The sequence below is a fragment of the Sitophilus oryzae genome, unplaced genomic scaffold (assembly GCF_002938485.1).
Source record: "Sitophilus oryzae breed Bouriz unplaced genomic scaffold, Soryzae_2.0 scaffold_637_pilon_pilon, whole genome shotgun sequence".
Lineage (NCBI taxonomy): Eukaryota > Metazoa > Arthropoda > Insecta > Coleoptera > Curculionidae > Sitophilus > Sitophilus oryzae.
This window is the reverse complement of record NW_022147237.1, coordinates 186,033-209,828: the sequence shown is the minus strand read 5'-3', so window position 1 is coordinate 209,828 and position 23,796 is coordinate 186,033. Positions and strand designations below refer to the sequence as shown.

Here is a 23,796-nt window from a genome sequence, read left to right as displayed (position 1 = left end):
GCCTTCTCTATGCGCCTAACGATCTATGGACTATTCTAGATTTCTTTTGCTGTAGGTATAAAAGCCGGCGGCAGTGGCCTAGAGAGGGCAGTTATAAATATACCAGTGCAGTTGACGCGCAAAAATTCAAAATAAATTCTTAGTTATAAATCGTTTGTAAATAGTTCTATAAGTCTTTTATCGTTATTGTTTTTGTAAATTAGTGTTAAATAAATAGTGTTTAAATAAATTGTGACTTTCTATCCACACGGAACCGACGAAAAACGTAACAATTGGTGTCAAGTGTGGCGTGTGTGATAGACTAGAAAAATAAAAAGACTGAAAATGGCTTCGAAAAAATTGTAAAAGACTTGAAAGTGTCCGAACTGAAATGCATATTGGAAGAGAGAGAGTGCGAGACAGATGGAAAGAAAAGCATTTTGCAAGCTAGACTGAAAGACGTTTTGGTGGAGGAAGGTGAGGATCCTGACACATTTTGCTTTGAGTTGGAAGGTGAACTTGACTCGTGCCTACACAAATTAGACGACAACTTTGAGAATTTGAATAGTAAAATGACAGAGAATTCTAAAAAATAGACGACAACTTGAACAATTTGAATAGTAAAATAATTAACTTGGAAGACAGTTTGAACGATAAAATTACAGAGAATTCTCAAAATTAGAAGACAGTTTGAAAGATAAAATTATGGAAAATTCCCAGGATTTAAGTGTAATATTTTAGAAGATAAGATCGCAGAAAATTCTAAAGACATACAGGCCAGCTTTAATAATAAAATACTTAATTTAGAAGAAAAGATAACAGAAAATTCCAGGGAATTAGAAGAGAAGATAACAGATACACAAGACAAAATAACAGAGATTGAGGAAGATGTAAATAGAAAAATCGAAATTTTAAGAGAAGAAATAGCGAAGTCAAATTCACCAAAATGTCAAGAAACATCGGAGGGACCGAAACTAGTCGAAAATAGGTATACCTCAAAATCAGTTATGAAACCTCCGCAGTTTGACGGAAAAACCGCTTGGGCCAACTACTTTTGCCAATTTGAAGCCGCTGCGAGAGCAAACGGCTGGACAATCGCTGAAAAAGCTACCGCTTTGACTATCGCACTGCGGGGAGATGCGACTGATATCCTGCAGACACTGTCACCATCGGAACAGGGAGATTATCAGCAATTGGTACGACATTTAGAAATGAGGTACGGCCAAGCTCATTTGGAACATGTCTATCATTCCCAGCTAAAAAATCGCATTCAAAAGTCAAATGAGTCTCTGCAGGAGTTTGAAGCCGACGTAGCCCGCCTCGTCGCCTTGCGTACCCTGCTACGCCCGAGAATGTTATGGAGCGGTTGGCAGTACAGGCATTCTCCGACGGCTTACGTGACAACGAGACAAGACAAGCACTTCTCCTAGCACACCCAACGCACTTGGTGGATGCTTTAGCACGTGCCCTAGAATTCGAGGCCGCGAAACAAAGTTCTCGGTCTTTAGGAAGAGTACGGGCCATCGACGAATGTTCCGACGAATCCGTGGAAGGGATTGTTCGGAAAGTAATGGACCAGTACATGGGCAAGAAGGGACTGATTCATTGCTGGAACTGCGGACAGGTAGGACACGTGCGAAGCCGTTGTAAGGAGAAGAACGAAGAACCGGCTTCGTCGAGGTCGGAAAACTACTAAGGGTCGAAATGAAGGGGCACACGTCGACCTGTACCCAACATGCCCCAACGAAAACTGCTCGAGTCGCCTCGCTACAACACAAATTCAACAGCATGTTTGTGGATGGTTTTGTTGATGGAGAGTTCCGGACTATGCTGTTGGATACAGGAGCGACGAAAACTATTATCAGACCGGACATTCTTAAAACATCGAAGAAGGTTAAAACAACACAATGGCGACTACGTACTGCTACGGGGGGCTCTGCTGCTGTCCATGGAGAAGTAAACCTTAATTTTGTTATTGGGAGCACCAGTTTTGAACATCCAGTGGTAGTAGCAGATATCGAAGATGAACTTATTCTCGGAATGGACATCATGGCCACTAGAGGTTTTGAACTAAACTTCAAACAGGGAATTTTGAAAATAAATGAAGAAGAAGTGGTTCTACATCGAAAATGTGAGGAGACGCTTCGCGTGGTGGTAGCAGAAGATGTTTCGATCCCTGAGCGCTGTGAGATATTTTTGGATGGTTGCCTGGAAGATAAAATGAATAATGGGAGTATTATTCTGTTGGAGCCAAGGAACCATGACAGCGAAATAGGACGGGGGATCGCTGTTGGAAAAGCCCTGCTACGAGCGAAGAAAACTGTACCGGCGAGAGTAATGAACACGAATTATTATTCTGTATCCTTGAAGAAGGGAACCCTGTTAGGGTACTGTTGTTCGGTCTCCTCAGTCATTCGAAGCGTGGAAGCCTCCAATGTTTCGACTTCAAAAATTCCGGACAAAATGGTGAAGGAGTTAGTAAACGTTAAAGGATTATCTCGAACGTTAAACGATATTCTCTACGTTAGATCTGAAGAGTGGATATTGGCAAGTCGACATGGCGCCGAAAGACAGAGAGAAGACAGCGTTCTCGGTGGGCTCCGGACTGTGGCAATTTACCGTCATGCCTTTTGGGTTGTGCAACGCGCCAGCTACCTTTGAGAGACTAATGGAGTCTGTGTTAAAGGGACTATCCTGGACTACCTGTTTAGTGTACCTGGATGACATCATAGTGGTTGGGATATCCTTTGACGATCATCTGAAGAATTTGGAAGAAGTTTTCAAGCGACTAGGGAGCTCTGGTTTGAAACTTGGGACATGTAGTCTCCTCCCAAGGAGTTGCGGTAGATCTACAGAAGACCAAGACAGTGGAAGAGTGGCCAATACCTAAAGATAAACATGAACTACGAAGCTTTTTGGGACTATGCACATATTATCGCCGCTATGTACAGGGTTTCGCCACCATCGCAAAACCATTGACCAGACTTACCGAAGGCGAGAGGCGTTTCTCTTGGGACTCAGATTCTGACGAGGCATTCCGAAAATTGAAGAAGGACCTGACTAGTGCGCCCATACTTAGCTACCCTCTTGGCAACGGAAACTTTATATTGGATATCGACGCTAGCAATGTTGCGTTAGGCGCTATTCTGTCTCAGATCCAGGATGGTCAAGAAAAAGTCATTGGATATTTTAGTAAGACCTTGTCAAAACCGGAAAGGAACTACTGTGTAACCAGACGAGAATTACTAGCAGTAGTTAAAGCAGTGGAACACTTCTACAAGTATCTCTATGGAAGAAAGTTCTTGTTAAGAACAGACCATGCTGCTTTGAAATGGGTGTTGCAGTTTAAGAATCCTGAAGGGCAGGTAGCTAGATGGATTGAACAATTACAAGAATTTGACTTCGACACAGAACATCGAGCTGGGGCAATCCATTGGAATGCCGACGCACTTTCCAGAAGACCTTGCGCTAAGGACTGTAAGCATTGTTCCCGAGCAGAAGAGAAAGAAGTGAAACTCCTAAGAACAACTGTGGTTAATGATAGTTGGCACCCGAAGATCTTGCAAATGACCAAACCAGTGATCCAGAATTAGGTTTAGTAATTAACTGGAAAAACACAGGCCAAAGACCAACGTGGGAAGAAGTTTGCAGATATTCGCCGAACGTAAAGTCGTACTGGGCCCAGTGGAATTCCTTGGTAATAGATAACGGACTACTTCGCCGTGTGATCGAGAGACCGGAGGGACAAGAAGAGAGAAGGCAGATCGTCATTCCAAAGAAGAGGGTCCCAGAAGTCTTGGAGGAAGTTCACAATGGAACTAGCGGAGGACATCTTGGTGTTACCAAGACACTTGGCAAGCTGCGTGAACGGTTCTACTGGGTGAACTGCAAAGAAGATGTGAGGGCCTGGTGTAAGAAATGTGACATTTGCGCAGCCATTAATGGGCCACAAAAGCGTGGTAAAGCCCCTATGCGCCAGTACAATGTTGGTAGTCCCTTCGAACGAATAGCGATCGACGTGGCTGGTCCTTTCCCGGAGACGAACGATGGCAACAAATACATTGTGGTAGTAATGGATTACTTCAGCAAATGGGTCGAGGCCTACGCGTTGCCAAATCAAGAAGCGTCCACGATTGCTGATGCCCTTGTTAAAGAATGGATCTGCAGGTTTGGTGTTCCCATGGAGCTTCATTCAGATCAGGGAAGAAACTTTGAGTCCAATCTGTTCCAAGGCGTCTGTGAAGTCCTGAACATCCGCAAGACCAGGACGACTGCTCTACATCCACAATCCGATGGGATGGTTGAACGCATGAACAGAACTATCAACCGTTATCTGGCCAAAGTAGTCTCTGACCACCAAAGAGACTGGGACAAATTTCTTCACCTGTTCCTGTTGGCCTACCGTTCATCCGTCCAAGAATCTACAGGGCAAACTCCAGCCAGCATCGTTATGGGACGGGAAGTGCGCCTACCCTGTGATCTGAAATTTGGTTGCCGACCGGGAGAAGAAGTCGCCGGAGAAGATTATGTCCACACACTACGTCAAAGGATGGACGACATTCATCAGAGAGTCCGCCTAAATATTCAAAGTGCTAGTGACCGAATGAAGGAACACTACGACATTCAAGCTGAGCATGGAGGATACCAACCAGGGAAGTTGGTGTGGCTATATAACCCGCAGAGACGTCGTGGGTTATCTCCGAAGCTACAATCCTCGTGGGAAGGGCCATACGAAGTCATGGATAGAATTAATGACGTCGTATACCGTATCAGAAAATTGCCAAAAGGAAAACCGAGGGTAGTCCATTTCAACCGTTTGAGCCCCTACCAAGGCGAAATAGAAGATCGTGCTGGGACCGTGAGAACCTGCAGCTTTGATCCCCCTGATTCGGAGATGTCCTTTGACGATTTCATGGCCCGATACAACAGCAGTGAGAAGGCTCGCTATGGTGTAACCAAAGAAGATCAACGAGACCTCTTTTCCGTGCCTCCTGATTATTCGCTCGCTCATTGTGTGGCTCGAGATTTGCGGATGTCCAGAGGAATCGCTGCGACGTTCAATGAGAAGTTTGGGCGTGTCGGAGAACTACGCCGACAGGATCCAGAGGTTGGAAGCGTCTTGAGGCTAACCGACAATGCACATGGTCAAGCAAGGCACATCTTCTACCTGGTCACCAAGGAATGGTCCCCGAGTAAGCCGACTTATCTCAATCTATGGAAGACCCTGATTGAACTGAGAGAAGCCCTGCTAAACAACAACATTGCACGATTAGCCATTCCGAAGCTGGCGTGTGGACTCGATGGTTTGAGTTGGCGTACAATCCGGAACATGATTGAAGTCTTGTTCAGATTTACGGGAATCGAGATCCTCGTTTGCTGCTACAACCCAAAGCTGAGATCGGGAGAGAAAACTGTAGACTGCTATTTCTACCAGACTTCGCAATGTACCAGGGGCCAGCTTTGCAAATACCTTCATTCACCGTATAATCTCGGGACGAGCATGTGCCTAAGAAGGGGGCAGTGTTGCGAGCCGGTGTGGACTCGACCTAACCTCACAATATGGCCCGCCCTCGGATGACCTTAACATCGCATAGACACCGCAATGATTCATCTCGTTCGAGAAGAATCGAGACCCACTAGAATGGACTCGTACATACGAGAACATTCGAAAACCTTCTCTATGCGCCTAACGATCTTTGGACTATTCTAGATTTCTTTTACCTGTCGGTATACAAAAGCCGGCGGCAGTGATGACCTAGAGAGGGCAGTTATAAATATACAGTTGACGCGCTAAAATTCAAAATAAATTCTTAGTTATAAATCGTTTGTAAATAGTTCTATAGGTAAGTCTTTTATCGTTATTATTTTTGTTAATTAGTGTTAAATAAATAGTGTTTAAATAAATTGTGACTTTCTATCCACACGGAACCGACGAAAAACGTAACACTATATTCGTTCTACTTCCTGTGTTAGTGGAATATATTTGCTAATTTTTTCTTCATATTTCTTTGTTATGTTGTTGTCATTCGGAACACTGATTTCTATTAGATAAGTTACTTTCTCTTTTTATAGTGTTAACGTTATATCAGGTCTATTGCATGTTACTGTCTTGTCAGTATGGATCGTTCTGTCCCAGTAGAGTTTTATAGTGTCGTTTTCAAAGACAGATTGCGGCGTGTATTTGTAATAGGGCTGTTCTTCTTGTATAAATTTATATGTTTTTGCTATTTCTTGATGTATAATACGCGCAACAAAGTCATGCCTTAGAGTGTATTCTGTACCAGTGAGTATTTTACAACCATTTGTAATATGCTCTATTGTTTCACTTTGAGGTGGCAACGCCTGCAGGTATCCGTTTGTTGGGCCCTATCTTTTATTATGTATTTCCTGTAGTTGCGCGTTGCTATTACTTGATCTTGTATCGCTATAATGAATCCTTCCGTTTCCGGTTGCAGTTGTCCTTTTTGTAGCCATGAATATGAAAGTTCTTTATCGATGTCGGGGTTGTTCATAATATGACAGTGTTTTCCATGTAGTTGCTTTTGGGACCATTTGTTTTTCTTTTCCTCTAATGTGAGTATATTTGAAAGAGGAATATTTTCTGCGCTAAGATTTAATGGTGTGTAGTTAGCATCCGCTATAGTTACTGCTTGGTGTAATGAGGTATTTTTTTCTTTAAAGTATTTTCTTAGTGAATTAATCTGTTTGTTGTGTATTTCGTGAATATCTGTCAGGCCCCTACCTCCTTCTTTTCTTTCAATGGTTAGCCTCTCCTTGCAAGAATTGGGATGCAGCTGTCGGAATCTAGTTAGCTGAGTTCTTGTCAGAATATTTAAATTTTCCAGATCTGTTTTGGACCATTTAATGATTCCAAATGAATAGGTAAGCAGCGGTATGGCGTAGGTGTTAATCGCTCTAACTGTGTTTTTTGAATTTAGTTCGGTTTTCAGTATTTTACTTAAGTCTTTCCTGTATTGTTCTTTTAGTTGGGTTTTAAGTGCGGTATGGTCAACTTTTCTGTTTTGTAAAATTCCCAAGTATTTGTAATATTCGTTGGGTTGCATGTTGTCTAAGTGTTCATTGTTTAATGTAGATGCCTGCTCTTCGTTTTGCCATTTACCTCTGCTTATGTGTAGTGTTTTACATTTGTTCATCCCAAATTACATTTTTATGTCGTTTGTGGATTTTTCTAGAATTTTAAGTAGCTCGGTGTGTTCTGTTTTTGTCGCTGTATATAGCTTTATGTCGTCCATGTATAGGAGATGGTTAATTTTATGTCTTACTTCAAAGTATTGGAGAGTGGGTTAAGGCATATACAAAACCATAGTGCACTTAGGGAATCGCCCTGGAAGATTCCTCTTTTGATTGGGATTGTATCTGTTTGTATATTTGCATTACAAGTTGTTAGATGGATGCTTGTTCTTCATGACTGCATTGTTTGACTTAGAAAATTTTGAAGCATTGGATGGATTTTATAGATTTGAAGAACCTTTTTTAACCAGCTGTGTGGGATGGAATCATACGCTTTTTTGTAGTCGATATAAGTTACGTGGAGATTTCTACATTCCTTGACCGCTTGGCCCATTACTACCGCATCAATGGTTAACTGTTCCTTGCATCCTTGGCTCTATTCTCTACATCCCTTTTGTTCCTCTGTAAGGATATTATGCTGTGATAAGTGCTGATTTATCTTCTGACATATGGCTGCTGTAATAATTTTATATAATGTTGGTAAGCAAGTGATAGGTCTATAGTTGGCGGGGTTTTGTGTTTCATTATTTTTTGGTTTAATATAGGTTACTCCTTCGGTCAAAAATTTTGGAGTTAAGTTTGGTCTTTTTATAATTTCGTTAATGTACTTTGCGGGGTACACATATGTGTTTGTAAACTGTTTATACCAGAAGTTATGGATCTGGTCGACACCTGGCGCTTTCCAGTTGTGCGTCTTTTTTATAATCTGCGAAAGTTCTTTTGTAGTAATATTGATGTTGACTTGTTGTGGTGTGTTTAGATGTCTATGCTCTTCATTTTTTATCCATGATGCGTCTTCATCATGATCTACCAGGTTCGACCATATATTTTGCCAAAATGTTTTAATCTCGTTTTCTGTGGGTGCAATTATATGAGTCTCTTTGTTGGTTGTGAGTTTCTTGTAGAAAATCTTTTCATTTTGGTTGAATAGATTATTATCATTTCGTTTTTGGTTTGATTTTTTGTATCTAGGTAGTCTTGTTGCATATACAGCTAGCTTTTGTTTAATTGTGTCTTGAGTTTCAATTAAAGTTTATTTTTTATTTTTCATAATTTGTTCTACGTGTTTTCTGACTTTGTCTGATTTATTTCCTTTTATGTACTGAGTGACCCTGCCAAGTTCTTTTCTTAGACTGTCTATCTTTTTTTCTATACGTGTTTGCCAAGTAGGTTTCCATTCTTTCTTCTGTTGAGTTCGCTTTTTTATTGTCTATTCGTTGCATGTAAGTATTGTTAGGGCTGCCATGTATATGAGTGCGTGTATATCTTCCAATGTAGATTGTTGTGATAGATAAAGTGGAAGCAGTTCGGAGTTCATAGTTGTTATTAGGGCACGTGTATTTTTTTTGAATATAAGTTTTGGTAGTTTTGGTCTGTTTGTTGGGTCACTACCATTCCATTTAATTTTGTTTGTTTCCATTTCATCTATTAGTTTATTTTTATTTGTTTCCCTTAGATTCTGAAGAGATCCATTAGAGGTTTCGTCTCTTGTCACTCTCTGAACTGTACCTTGGTTTTGTTCGTTTAGCATATTCTGTTCTTCTATGTTGGTATTTTCTGCATGACTTATTTCTTCTATGGTGGTATTTTCTCGTATCAGGTCATTACTCACTTCTTCTTTTATGTGTTCTCTTTCGGCTTGCGGTATTCGGTTATTTCTAATAATGACTCTTATCTGATCTGCTAGCCTTTGTTCACTTACGATGTTCGATAGCTCCGGGTATTTATTTAAAAATTCAGTGCGAAGTTTTTGTCTGTATTGAGTCATATCTGATTCCTGTTTGGTGACTTTGAAATAGCATCGGATGAGCATTCTGTTTATTTCATCTGTCCACTTCATCCTTTGCCGAGTTTTACCCGTTTGAGTGGTTGCCGGAAGCATTTCCCGCAAAGCATCTCCAACGGACTGTTCCTGTTCGTTTGCCGGGTCAGTCGTCCTATGGTCGGGCTGTGAATTCCCGCGGCATTCCCGACCGTGATGCCGCTCGTCCGAGGCTTCGTCCTGTGATTTAGGAACCCAGTATTCACACTAAAAGGAAGGTTAGCCCTTTTAGTGGTGTTGTCGTTCGCCGGTTAATAACCGTTGCCCGAGGTGCACCACGAGGAGGTGACAACTTGCACCCCTTATTATTATTATTATTATTATTATTATTTTTAAATTTTTGCGCACGTATTTTTGTACGGTATAATATGTAAGAAACGGCGGTGATGCAAGTTTCTAACACTCTATTGGTTTGTTAAAGATTGAGGTGTCGTCTTACTATTGCTGCTGTTTGAAGAACGACAGCCTTCTGGAGTTGTATATAGAGTAACGGTGGAAGATCTAACTTTTTTAAACTATGGTGGAGAGCCTTTGGTATTACGCCCGTTGATGAAATTATAATGGGTACGATATTCACTTCGTTTTGCTTCCATAAACTTTTAACTTGTTCAGCTAGTGCGGTATATTTACTTAACTTCTCACTCCATGTAGACTGCAGATTATGGGTGTTAGGAATCCCGACATCTATAAGGTAAGTTAATGCCCTCTCTTTTATGGTGAATGTTAGATCTGGTCGGTTATGCGGAGTTGTTTTGTCAGTAAGTATACTTCTGTTCCAGTAGAGTTTAAAGTGGGCATTTTCTAACACATTTTCAGGTTCATATCTGTAATAAGGTGTAATATCTTCTTTTAAATGACAAAGGGTTGCTAACTTTTGATGAATGATTTTCGCTACTTGGTCGTGTCTTTGGAGGTAGGAGGTTGGCGCTAGCACTCGACATCCAGCTGTCACGTGCTGGATAGTTTCACCAGGTTCATGACATCTTCGGCATTGATCTACTACATTCGGCTCTTTTAGGATGAATTTTCTGTAGTTCCTCGTAGCTATGACCTGGTCCTGGATTGATAACATAAAACCTTCGGTTTCGAGGAACAAATCCGCCTGAGATAACCATTTGTTCGACGCATCTTGATCTACATAAGTTTGGTTAAGCTCATGCGGAAATCTCCCATGCAGTACTTTTCGAGTCCACTCCTCGACTTTCTCTCGTTCGTAGATTACATCCGATGGGAGCCTGATGTCAACGGCATGTTGAAGATCTAAAGGGGTGTGTTTGTTATCTGCTCTCACTACTGCTCGGTGAAGACCTGATGCCTGGTGCAGGAAGTATTGTTGAAGACCATAGATTTGTTTGGCGTGTAGAAACCTTAAATCAATTAGACCTCTCCCACCTTTATTGCGTGGGAGGGTTAATCTCTCAACTGCTGCCTTAGGATGATGCGCCCTAAATTTTGTTAGTGTAGTTCGCGTTTTGATCTGGATATTTTCAAGTTCTGTTTTCGTCCATTTTATAGTCCCAAAAGTATATGAGATTATCGGAATTGCGTAGCTGTTGATAGCCGTAAATGTGTTTTTTCCATTTAATTTAGACTTAAGTATATTCGTCAGTCTACTAATATATATAGAGGTGATTTTCTCTTTAATATCTTTGTGCTGTAAGCGTTTACCTTGAGCTAGTCCAAGATATTTATAGGTCTCATGTTCTTCCAAGGATTCGATGATATCTCCATCACCTAAGTCGAATCCACTAGATATTATTCTACCTTGCTTTATATTAAGTAGCTTACATTTGTCCAACCCAAAGGACATTTGGATATCTTTAGAGAAAGTCTTTGTAATTTCAAGAAGGTGTTGAAGTTGTTTTTCATTCCCTGCAAACAATTTAATGTCGTCCATGTACATCAAGTGACTGATAACATGATGTTGAGTCTTGTCATACTTTATATGGAATCCGTAGCCGGTCTTATTCAGAATCGAAGACAGGGGGTTTAGTGCCAGACAAAACCATAAAGGGCTTAAGCTGTCACCCTGGAAAATACCCCTTTGGACACTAATCGGTTGTGATATGACTATTCCTTGGTTTTGATTAATTTCTAGAACTGTATTCCACGTAGACATTAAATGTTGAAGCATATTTATAATTTTATGGTCAATCTTATATATCTGTAGTACTTTCAGGAGCCAGGAGTGCGGTACCGAATCAAAGGCTTTTTTATAATCGATAAATGCCGTGTAGATATTTCGTCGTTTGTTAGCTGCTTGCTCAAGTATTACTGAGTCTATTATGAGCTGTTCCTTGCATCCTTGAGATTTTTTGACACAACCCTTCTGCTCTTCAGAAAGTAATTTATTATCTTCAACATGTTTGTAGATACTTTTTGCAATACATGCCGTTAAGATCTTGTATAGTGTGCATAAACAGGTAATGGGTCGGTATTTTGTTGGATTATTTAATCGCTCGGATTTGGGGAGTAAGTATGTATTACCTCTGCCAAGAAATTCGGGGATAGTTTCTGGACTTTCAATAAATGTTGTGAAGTACTTAGCAATGTAAGTGTGTGTACTTTTCAGTCGCTTAACCCAAAAATTGTGGATTCCATCCGGGCCCGCTGCTTTCCAGTTTTGTGTAAGTCTAATTACTTCAGCAACCAAATCTGATGTTATTGTGATAGGTTCCATTGTTGGCAGATGAAACAATTATAATAATTATTATTATTATTCCGATAACAGAAGAGGAAATAAAGGTCTCCATAAATCAGCTTAAAAACAACAAGTCAGCTGGCTGTGTGCAAGTAAAGAACTTATTGGTCAACTTAAGGCTCTCTTCGATGTCATATGACGGAGCGGAGAGGTACCTTAGGACGTTTGTAAGGCGAATATAGTGAATATATTTAAAAACAAAGGAAGTGCATCAGACTGCGGAAACTACCGGGGAATTTCACTACTGGCTATCGGATGAAAAATGCTTGCAAAAATTATGTCAAACCGTCTGCACCCACATACAGAAAAAATCTTCCTGGAATCGCAAACGGGTTTTTGCACCAACTGTAGAACCGTCGATTTCATATTCTCCGTCTGCCAACTACAGGAAAAAGTAAAAGGGCAGCAATGTAAACTTTATGTTTTATTCATTGACCTAACAAAAGCCTTCGATTCTGTGAACAGAGATGAATTTTGGACCATTATGAAAAAGTTCGGAGTACCCAACAAATTTCTTAGAATGTGTAAAAGCCTCCATAATAACAATAGGTGAAGAGTATCACATCATGAATCACTGATCGATCCCTTCCTGACAAATCCAGGAGGTAGGCAGGGATGTGTCTTAGCGTCTCTTCTAATGACTGCGCTTTAGTTGCAGAAACGTTACAGTAATTACAAGAAATATTGAACACATATACCGCATTAGGGTGAGCCAAAAAAACTAACCTATGGAATTTATTGCTTAAAATTAACCTAATAACCGAGAAAAAATATCACCGGAAGGCAGGACATTTAGCTCAATTTTAAAAGGTGTTGATGAACATTTAAAATTTTCATTTTACCTAACATGCAGAATAAGTGGAAAGAAGCAGCGCACAATTGAACGCAATGGAGAAGAATTATAAACTCAGTTAACAGCGACCACCAAAAAGTAAAGAGGCAACAAAGCCGTGAGATTTTTGATTGCCCGGTTTTCCCAAGGGCGGAAGAGGGATAACATCACGTATCGGGCTTTTTAGTCAGAGAAAAGCTCATGAAAGAAAACGCCTTGCCATCTTAATGTAATGAGTAATGGTAATATGTATGTATGTATGTAGTGCTGTCGACAACACTACCTTATAGTACCTACGGTTAATGAGTAAGAGGGGGGGGGTTAATCACTGCGACCTTAAAGATCTGTTGTGCCCCCTTCCTTGAGTCATCACACAATCTATACCCCTACACTACCCCTGTTGTAGAGGGGACAGGTTATTTCCCATCCTCCTATGACAACAGTACCCTCCGAGAGTACACACCCTTCCACGGTTGGAGTTTGGCCCTCCGTGCCGCTCTTCACAGTCGAGGAGCTTGCCTCCGGCTGAGGAACCCGTGAGGTGGAGGCTGGAGGTCTCCTTTCTCTCCACCTCTTTAACTTGGTCTCTCCTTAGACCTGATACCGGTGTTGTCCCGTATAGATACGGGACAACATATAGATCTATAATAGAGGATATGTCCCTATTTCTCTATTGCCTCCTTGGATTTGAGGTCAATTCCTATTGTGAGGACCTGACCATGACCCTCCTCCCTCGAGTTGATGACTCGCCAACTCGATGTCCGTACATTGAAGTTCTGAGTCTGGATAAGACTCAGCAGGTAGGTGGTGTCTTTCCCCTTGCTCCTCGGTAGAGAGACCGTTATGGCCGCCCCTTTAGAGATGTTTTCTCCCTTCACTGCGACCAGTTCCGGCCCCTGCCAATTTTTGAGCTTACGTGCGATTTCCACCAACCAATTCGCCGATCCTTGAGATACACAATCTATGAGGATCATGTCCACAAGAAAGTGTATCCACGCAAAACGCAGCTGACCCACATTTTGTAGATCGTTGTGTTGCGACCCGATCGCCACTACTTCGTCCAGTATAGCCTCTTCTAGAGACGTTTGCTGGTCGGTGGTCAGAACAACCTCTGGGAAATTCTTTGGCAGCACCGCCATTTTTACTTGTCCAGCAATAGCGCCAAAGCTGGTGATACGTCCATGCTTGCCTCCCGGTATTGGACGGCTTTCCATCCTGTCTTTTTTCTCTCCCTGTCGGAAAAGAGGTGCGAGGTTCTCGCTCCCTCTTTTGCCCTTTGATGGAGATGAGTCAGGTTGTTTCTTGGTTTCTTTACTCTCCCCTTTTCGGAGGAGTGTTTTCGCTTTTGCTACCTCTGGAGCAAGTCCTTCGTGGAGCAGTCGGAGGTATCTCCGTTCGTAAGACCTAGTCTTAGAGGATCGTCTAGTCCGTCTGGTTGACCCAGACCGGGTAGACGAAACTTATGTCGCTTATTGGGTCTAGAGGTAGGTTCCCGACACTTGCTGGAGAAGGTGGTAGCTTGTGTGCCACGTGTGGAGGATAATCCCAAGCAAGAGTCAGCCGCCCCTCCTGTAGTTTTCTTTGGATTTTGTCTCTTGGAACTTTCATTTGTAATGTTCCCAGTGTCGCTAGGGGGCTTCTCCACAGCTTTACTTGTGGTGTTTTTAGTAATAGATCCACAACACAGGCAAGTGTTCCCACGAGTCGCTAGAGATAGTCGGTTCACTTCTACAGAGCCTCGCATTCAGAAGTAAGGGGTAAATACAATGGGGTGCCCCCTGATGCCCGAAGGTTGAAGCCAGTAATGGCTAGTCCTCTATCTAGCCACGCATCCCTTTCACCCGGTCCCGCCATCGTAGGATTTAGGTTTTTGGTGAGGTTGTTTCCTCTTGGTCCAGGCGGTTAGGCCAAGACCCCCACACCCTCTACCCGCGAGACATGACCATAGTCAGAAGAGGTTGCCTGGTATGATGGACAGGGGTAGCCCCGTCCGGCATCCTTATATGTTTTGGTGCAATTCCCTGGTCACGACACCACAGCCAGGGACAAGACAATGAGATGCTTCTTAGACCGAGCTAAAGTGCTAGAGGAGATTACTCCAGTACCTGACAAGGAGCTTCCCCACCAACAACAAGATCTTGCATGTCCTAGGGGAAAAAGTAAAGGCATGGTTTTAATGTAAAAAATACTAAAAAATGTTAATGTCTCCTTCAAAAGCAAATATTTCAAAAAAGCTATTGAGATTAATCACAATAACAAACTATCGAGAAAAGATATACCTAGATGATAAAATCCTTTTTAAACTTCATGCTTTGTTAATGTACCCCACAAGGTGTTTCAAACTTTCACCAAAAGATTAACATTTTGTTTTCCCTCGTATAATTGACAGATGGCAACTTTCATTTTTAATTTAGAAAGAGATGCTAAAGAGTGAAATAATTTAGCTACAAATTGCGTAAAAATCATCAAAATCTTAGAAAACACTAGTGATATATTGTGTTCTAATGATTAAAATCACTAGAACACAATATATACAACTTTAAAATATATGAAAATTTCAATTTCAAGGTGCCCGTTTTTCTTGTCGGTGAGTGTATATATTCTATCTATTATATGTAAATCTATGATATATTATGATACTAAACATAAATAAGAGTCGTTATTATTAAAGAACAAGAAACCGTAAAACGTAAGTTACAGTGCATTATAAATTTTGTTTAGTAGACTTTGTAAGTGTCTTTGTTGTTTGTGGTAGTCGTATTAAACTGTACGAGTACCTACACAGTTTTTTAACTCACTGTTTCTGCAAATCAAAATAAGTAGATAGGCACAAATTTACTATGTGGCAATGTCGCCTTTTTTATCTCAGTTTCTTTTTACAGTACGTAGCCAACCTGTGATTCTCTGATGGGATATCTGTTCTTTCTATATCTGTGGACACTGTGGACAGATCCAATATTCGAAATTTTTGTAGTTTGGAGAAACCTAAATGTTACCTCTATGGGTAAACTATTCTAAGAATTGGTAGTAACAATATTTGGCGCTGTATTATTATCTAACCAATATTATTGATTATATTGATGTATTTCATTGAGATTAATGACAGATGTGACTGCTGAAAGTAAGGGATAGACAAAACGTGTTTTATTATCGTGTGCGATTGTTTAAAAATTTAGCAAAGTTTAGGAAAATTTGGTGGAAATTATGATTTCACGTCTTACCTTAGAGACTTGTGTAGAATGCGGGTCAATTACCAAATCAAGTCCGAAATAATATACTCTAATAATTTTTCCAGCTAAAAATCTAAGCAAGATGTTGCCAGTTAAATCATACGGTGCTAACTTAGGAACGCTTAGCATAATCTGGCTTAGAAGTAGGAATGGTAAAGCTAAAACAGAAAAGAACTGATTATTAAAGAATAACTGACAATAAAAATATAATGAATAAAAATTAGAAGAGAACAATATCTACTTAATCACTTAAGTCTGTTAATTTAGATATAGTTTTAATAACTGTATGTTATTAAAATCACAGTTCCTTTAAAAATGACTAGAAATGACACTAATGTATATTTTATACCACTAAGCAGAGAAAATACAAAATTAATATTTTACCAACCATAAATGATTTACAATATAATTAAACAAATTAATAGAATATTTGCTTACGAAGATCGCTAGGTATTCCTTTAATTTCAAGCGAATTGTATCCTATTATCAATGGAACTCGATTAAAATCGCCAGTAGATAACAGCTTATAAGAACGATCACTGAGTATTGCATTATCATGATCAGGTTCTTGAACAACAGCGAAAGGAAGCCCGGAAAAAATATCTGGAATATACTAAAGAATTGCAATTATAAGACAAATAGTTATAATACTTAAATAGAAAATACATACAAATATGTAAAGCTAGTTTTAGATTATGTTTGTTATAACGTTTATGGTACATAATAGGTACCAATTTAATCAACACTTCTTAACAGACATCTCTACTAAAAATTAAAGTATTTTTTAAGTAGTTATTAGACATTTTCTTATTTCTTTTTTCTGGCAACGGGAGGAGATATGCATTCTAAAACCTTTATCGTTTAGGCTAATTTTTAGTTTTAAGCGGCCTGTACTATCTAACAAATTGCGCAACACAGGCTGTTGCGCATCGAGTTGCCAATATATGATAACCTTTGATGCGTTGCGCAATTGTCTGATAAGTTTTTCAAGAATGTTTGAATTTGTGCAACAGGCGTTTGCGAAGCGCGTTGTGTAGTGTATGTGTGTGTTGCTCTTCGTTTTGCAATATTTTAGTTCTTTTAGTTCTTTCATCCAAATTCTTTGTTTTCTTTTTCGTTTTTTTGGTATCATTGACATCATCAATCTAGGGTATATACAATAATAATTGACGCAATGGCAATTGAGGACATGATTGTTTCGCAAACAATGCACAACTTTTAATAAAAAGTTTTATCAAAATTTTACTAAGTGCATGGGTGAGGCAGTTGTGCGACGGAACGTTGCGCATCGCTTTGTTGCGCAACTTGTTTGATAATGTATGGACCGCTGAATCAGTTGTGAAACGCAACGTTGCGCATCGCTTTGTTGCGCAATTTGTTTGATAATGTATGTGCCGCTTTACGAGAGAAAAGCCTCGAAAAGATACAATTTTTTTATTTATTTGCATTGGCAACAATGACTAAAGAATACAAGGACAAATAGCAACCGAGACTAAACTGTGACCATTCTTCCAAATAGTGCCGAGGCACATATTTTTCTTAACATAGCCGCTTGAAGCGATATTTATATTTTTTGTAAATATTTTCACTACGCCTCTGGTGTGTCCTGTGGTATCATACTAATTAATTACGAAAAAAACGTATTAAAATGTTAACAAAAGGCACAAAACTAGTATCGACGTATAGCACATATCAAGTACATATAATTATCAGAAAAATAATTATCGAATTCAATAAAAAAACGCTAAAAAGGGGTAGTGGACTGTTTATTTCCCTATAAAACATAACTCCTGGATCTTTATTATTATTGCGCCTTTTACACTTGAAAGCTGAACAAATTACCATTGTAATAAAGTTTATACAAAGTTCACTATACACAACCAACTATTAAAAATCGCTAAAATTGTCGCTGATGACCAACTGATGATTCATTCATTATGTCCAAAAAAATGGCGTCTAAAGGTCACAAATTTTGCTGCAGCCCGTATATGGCCGTTACATGTCCTTATATTCTTTAGTCATTGATTGGCAACCTAAAGATTGCGGTTAAAACGCTAAATGGAAAAAACGTATTTTTTTAATATTAAATGTATTTTGTTTATTTTATATATATAAAAAAGTTTATATTTAGTTACTAAAAATATTTAGTAAAGCAAAGAAAATTAAATAAATACATACTGATAATGTGACACTAATTTCGGCTACTTTTAATTTTCTATAGTCTACTTTCCGAAGACTGTCAATGAGATTCTTTGTACTATTGGTGGTTTTTATATTGAGTTTTTTTCCAACATCAAAGGCTTTCTTTCTGGGATCTCTACTTAAAGTCAATAAACACAAACTTGTCCCACTTTGCATTATAGCACCTGCAAATAGCCCTAAAATAATGTGAAATCCAAAATTAATTCCAAGTTCTTACTAAATAGTACCCTATATATTTTACAAAAGGTTTGCTCATAAACGCAATCGAGGGCTGTTAGAGTGTGTCCAGTAGGGTGGAGTGAAATTTTTTTTTTACTAAACTAATTGGCACTATCTACCAAAAGTTGCCTTTGCTATAGTAGATAACCTCTAATTTTTTTCAAAATTTTAAACAAATGTTTTCTTTCCCCGCCGCTGAACCAAAAAAAAAATTGCTACTAAATTAATTAGCACTATCGACCAAAAGTTGCCTTTCCTATAGTAGATATCCTGTAATTTTTTTCAAAATTAATAAAAAATGTTTTCATTCCCCGCCGCTGAAAAAACCAAAATATATCGAAGATCGATAGGATCGATAGGATCCAATATTCTAGTAATAGGTTGCGATGGAACAGTTGTGAACACAGGCAACATTGGTGGTGTCATCTGTTCTTTAGAAAAACAATTCGGGGGACATTTGCATTGGATTATCTGTCAGCTACACTCAAACGAACTTCCTTTAAGGCATTTGATTGAAAAGTTAGATGGAACTACGTCTGGTCCTACAGAGTTCGCGGGAGCTATCGGAAAAAAAATAACAAGCTGTGACTAGTTACCTGTCATAAATTATAAACCTATTAAATGCAAACTTCCTGAAGTAGATAGAGAACAACTTAGTACAGACCAAAAATATTTCTTTGACGTAACCACCACTGAGAGTACAGGTGAATTTTCTGCCAGTTTTGCCTCTAAGAACCCTGGTAAATTATCACATGCAAGATGGCTTACCACCGCGAATAGAATTTTGAGACTCTATGTAAGTACCCCTGCCCCATCAGAAAACCTGGTCGAAATTGCTACGTTCATTAATAAAGTATATGCTCCTTTGTGGTTTAACATTAAAACCAAGCCCAAAATAAAAGATGCTCCGTTAAATTTATAGCGCACTATACGTTTTTGTCGATATCTGAGAGAAGATCTCAGAGAAATTATTGATAAAACCATACAAAGGAATGCATTCTTTGCCCATTCTGAAAGTTTACTAGTGGCAATGCTTGCTGATGAGAGGCGACACATTCGAGAGCTAGCTATGCGCCGAATATTATCAATTAGGATGAAGGAGTCGGCGGCACAAGGTAAAATCAGGAAGTTCGAAATTCCTACAGTAAACTTTTTGGCAAATGACTATATTGAACTCATCTTTTGGCAAAAGCATACTGTTAGTGAGCCAACACTAACGCGACATTTTCCTGAAGAAGAATTAAAAAAAGAAATTAGTGAAAATTCGCCTATGCTTTCATTGCTTTTCAACCTACCTTGTCACACCCAAGCTGTAGAAAGGTGTGTTAAAGTTGTTTCTGAAGCTTCTTTAAGCGTTTATGATGCTAGTGCCCGTGATGGTTTTATAATATCATGACTTCGAGATCGCAATATAATGCCAGTTTTTGAAACAAAGCGAGAGTATAAGGCAGAATAATGAGGTAGGTATATATTATTTAATAGATAACTCTAAAATTAACAATATTATGATTAAACTATCGGGTGGTTGGCGGGCGGAGAAGGGTGGTGAAACACGAAATGCAGCCACCTCCCCTTGGTGTGTTCTGGGTAGTTGGGAAAACTAGCGAAGAGCTGCATTCTTCGAGATTCAGGAAATTTTCTATAAATTTAAAACTGAACATATTTTAAGGTCATTGCGGGCCATGAGGAGAGTATAAGAAAATTTTGAAAAAATTCATGGATGATCTACTACTATTTGAACAACTTTTAGCGCATAGTGCATATCTTCTAAAAAACAATTTTCAAGGTCATTGCGGGGTATGATATCAAGGTAAAAAAAATGAAAAAAATAACTTATAATTTGCTACTATAAAGACAACTTTTATCATATAGTGCTAAGTACTGAAGCGAATTTTCGAAAATTCTTTGTTTTTCGCTCCACTCTAGTGTCCAGGTATGTATATAACCATAATACTCGACATAAAAATAACCTCATTTCCAAGTATTATTTTTGAACCTATATTTCGCTTGCTAAGGTGTCGGGACCGGGGTACTTATCAATGAAGTTATCTAATGAACTTGCTTAAGGTATTAAAAATTTACCTCTAGCCAATTTTAAAATTAGAGAAAAGAAATTCTTTTTTCCTAAGGCATTTTATAGTTATAATGAATACCTGGAAGAAAGTATGGTATATACATGTTACGGTTAAGGTCCGATGTCCGGTTAATGTCGACATTACCGGTTAATCTCGAGAATAACACACAACAAAACAACCAAAAACATAACCTAACCCAAACATTAACATGTTAATGTCGACATTAACTGGACATCGATAAATTGTTTGGACACCAACTTGAAAGTCCTTAAAAAACAATTAAAATGAAAGTTTCGGGAGTTTAGTTAACTGAGAAATCGTCAATGTCAATCGTCAATATTATGGTATCGAATCGGACGCATGAAAATATTGCCAGCTCTTCATTAAAATATATAAGTAAGTTGACAAAAATAATAATAGTAACATTTAGAACCGATAATAGTAACAGAGAACCGCCGCGCCGCACCGGCAGCAATCGGAAATCAACCGCAACTACTAAGAAACTACCCGGATCTCAGCTTGATCGACGTCCGGTGTTATCGACGTAAGCAAAGCCTTACATTCAACCAAACCAGTAGCTCTGTGTCGCCCAAAATAAGTTAAAAGTTTAAAAGAAAAAAAACTTACCAAAATCTTACCAAACCAAACCTACGTTAAGAAAAAGATCCAGATACCATGAAACTGAAAAGGGAGAAAACCGGACTAATATTACGATGGCGAACATTGGCGCGAAAAAAATCGGACAAGAACAGGCCCAATTTATACGACAAAACTATTCTGGAAGTTTTCCGCACAAATACCTAATTCACGTTAGAACGACTTAGAGAACATCAGACACTCTCAGAAGAATTACTATTATACTCTGGCCAACCACCTACGCTAATCAAAGAAAAACAACAAGAACGGAGTGGCTCTTCTCATAACTAAAAAGCTCATTAAAATCCTTATAATATAAATCCTAAGAATATTCTTCTACAATATGTGTTATAATCCTGATACAAATCTTACAATAATTTAGTGCATTGCAACCGCTGAACACTCCACCGATAAAGACAAAGACATCTTTTATGATATATTGAACACCATCCTCAATGTAATTAAAATACATGATAATCGTGATAGGAGACTTCAACGTCAAGTTGGAAATGATAACCATAATTCAGAGATATAATGGAAAAACGCGGATCGGCCAATCGAAATAATAACGACAGAAAACTGTTGAGAATGTGCTTTAATTATCAATTAACTACCGGAGGTACACTTTTTCCTCATAACGCAGTCCACAAAGCTAAGTGGAAATCACCAGATGTGTCCACAACAAACCAAATTGGTCACTTTTTAATTAGCCGCAAGTTTAGAAACTCGCTTTTTGATGTAAGAGCGTACTGAAGCACAGACATAAACCGTGATCACAACCGCTAAGACCTTAATTCAATCTTCGGCGACGGGATTCTCCTAATATTCGAAACTAAATAATGCAACAGATAGAAGAAATAAGCATCGGAAATTAAAATGTATATATAGATGAGAAATGGGAAGAACTCAAAAAAACCTCTCAGAGACACATTAAAGCTTTGATTTCCTTGCGACGCGACGTCTGCCGTCAGCGGCCCGCCGGCCGCGAACTGGTTTGGTTTCTGATAAAGCGATGCATTACTTTTCATTGATATTCAGATTTAGCTAAGTACGTTCGAAAAACAAACCAGTGTGCGACGAGAGGCGGGCGCCAGACGTCGCTAGGAAATCGCACCTTAAGAAGCCCTTATCGCACCTTCAGATGGTACATGGGAGAAAATTGAATAAAGAAAATAAATTAAACAAAAGATCCTACAAACAGGTCACATCACACATCAAACAAATAAAAGCACTAGAGAAGCAATATCGCACAAAGAACAAGGAAGGGAAGAGGTCAGCAAGAAGAGATAAATGCCTGTGGATAAAAGAACTTCCACAAAATGCTTAAATGGCAGCTGAAATAAATTATTCTTTTTATCGCAGCACAAAAGCGCTTGCCAATAAAATTAATAGAGCCACATTAATAGAGAATGCCCCATAGTGATAGATAAAGAAGGAAATATACTGACATCAAAAGAAGATCAGCTGCACAGATGGCCTAACAACGTCTCCAAGAACGAGCTGCATATCACGTGCAGACTCATGCTCAACTATGCATGCACATGATAACACGTGCTCCATAGATACCAGCAATCAAGCAAGCAACATCACAGCTAGTCATATACCCGCAGAACTATTTAAGATACACCCAGAAGGTATTTATCAAAGTAAGATAAATCCCCCAATGGTTGACACATTTAGAACGAAAATGGCACATTTTTGCCTCTAACATGATTAATTACAATTTTTTTTTGTGGGAAAGAGAATCTTGCATAAGACACCCAGCACTAATAACAGTAAACTACTGTCCTTAGTGCCGGGTACTGCCGGATTCTTCCCTAACTAAACCCACACTTCCCTAACGCTGATCATGGTGGAAACCGCTTCCGCATTACTTCGCCATGATAGCTGTCTGTTTACTGTTTTCTTATATCATTTTCCTTTTCCTCTAATATTTGTCTTAGTATCCCTGCAGTTAGTTTCCACATTTCCTCTGTCCCAGTGAGGTATTTCATCATATTTTCATATTTTCCGCATTGAAAACTGAGCCGGTATGAGTTTTATAATCATTACGAATGTAGTCCCATCTCGTACATCTAAACAGTGTATGTTCTGCGTCATCACTATTTCCACAGTAGTTGCAACTATCTGAGTCCCGTTTCTTTCTTTCCGTTAGATACTTCATAAAGCAACCATGTCCCGATAGAGCTTGCGTGACAAAGTAATCAGTCTCTCCGCATAGCCTGGATATCCATTGCCTAATATCAGGAATCAAATTATATGTCCATCTTCCTTTTATTCCTCTCACCCATCTTTCCTGCCACTTGTCGAGTAGGTCCCCTCTTGCGATTTGCTTCTGTACTCCATTGTAAATTTCCTTCCTTTCCTCTATTAATAGGTCTATGGGTGGGACGCCTGCTATTACGCCTACTGCCTCTGTGGAGATTGTTCTGTAGGCACTTGCAATTCTGATGGAAGTAAGTCTTTGGATCCCCGCGAGTTTTTTTGTTCTGCTTTTATTACTCGTTACGGTGTGCCAGAATGGAGCCGCATAGAGTATTTGAGAGTGTATTACGCTACCTAATATTTTTCTTTTGGAGGATCTTGGTCCCCCAATGTTTGGCATGATGCAAGACAAGGCTGTTAGTGTTTTTCCAGATTTCTGTATAGTTCGAATTATGTGTTCCGTAAATTTTAATTTCTGGTCCAGCCATACTCCTAAGTATTTGATAGCTTTTGATGGAGTAATATCCACGCTCTCTATAGAAAAGCATATTGGCTTCACCTTTCGTTTTGTTGATAATATTATTGCCTCTGTTTTCTGTGGTGCAAGTTTAATCAATTTGCTTTCCATCCAGTTTGAAATTCGT

The 23,796-nt window shown here is 39.2% G+C and overlaps 1 protein-coding gene across 1 annotated transcript in view; it reads right to left on the bottom strand.

Moving 5' to 3' along the window:
• The window catches only part of LOC115887754 (pyrethroid hydrolase Ces2a-like), a 79,959-nt gene that overhangs the window by 10,804 nt on the left and 45,359 nt on the right, over positions 1–23,796 (bottom strand). The window contains exons 6-8 of the mRNA XM_030907241.1: positions 17,994–18,193; positions 16,254–16,428; positions 15,807–15,973 (exon numbers count right to left, since the gene is read on the bottom strand). Coding sequence (XP_030763101.1) covers positions 15,807–15,973; positions 16,254–16,428; positions 17,994–18,193 — 542 coding nt within the window. The remainder of the gene's footprint in view (positions 1–15,806; positions 15,974–16,253; positions 16,429–17,993; positions 18,194–23,796) is intronic.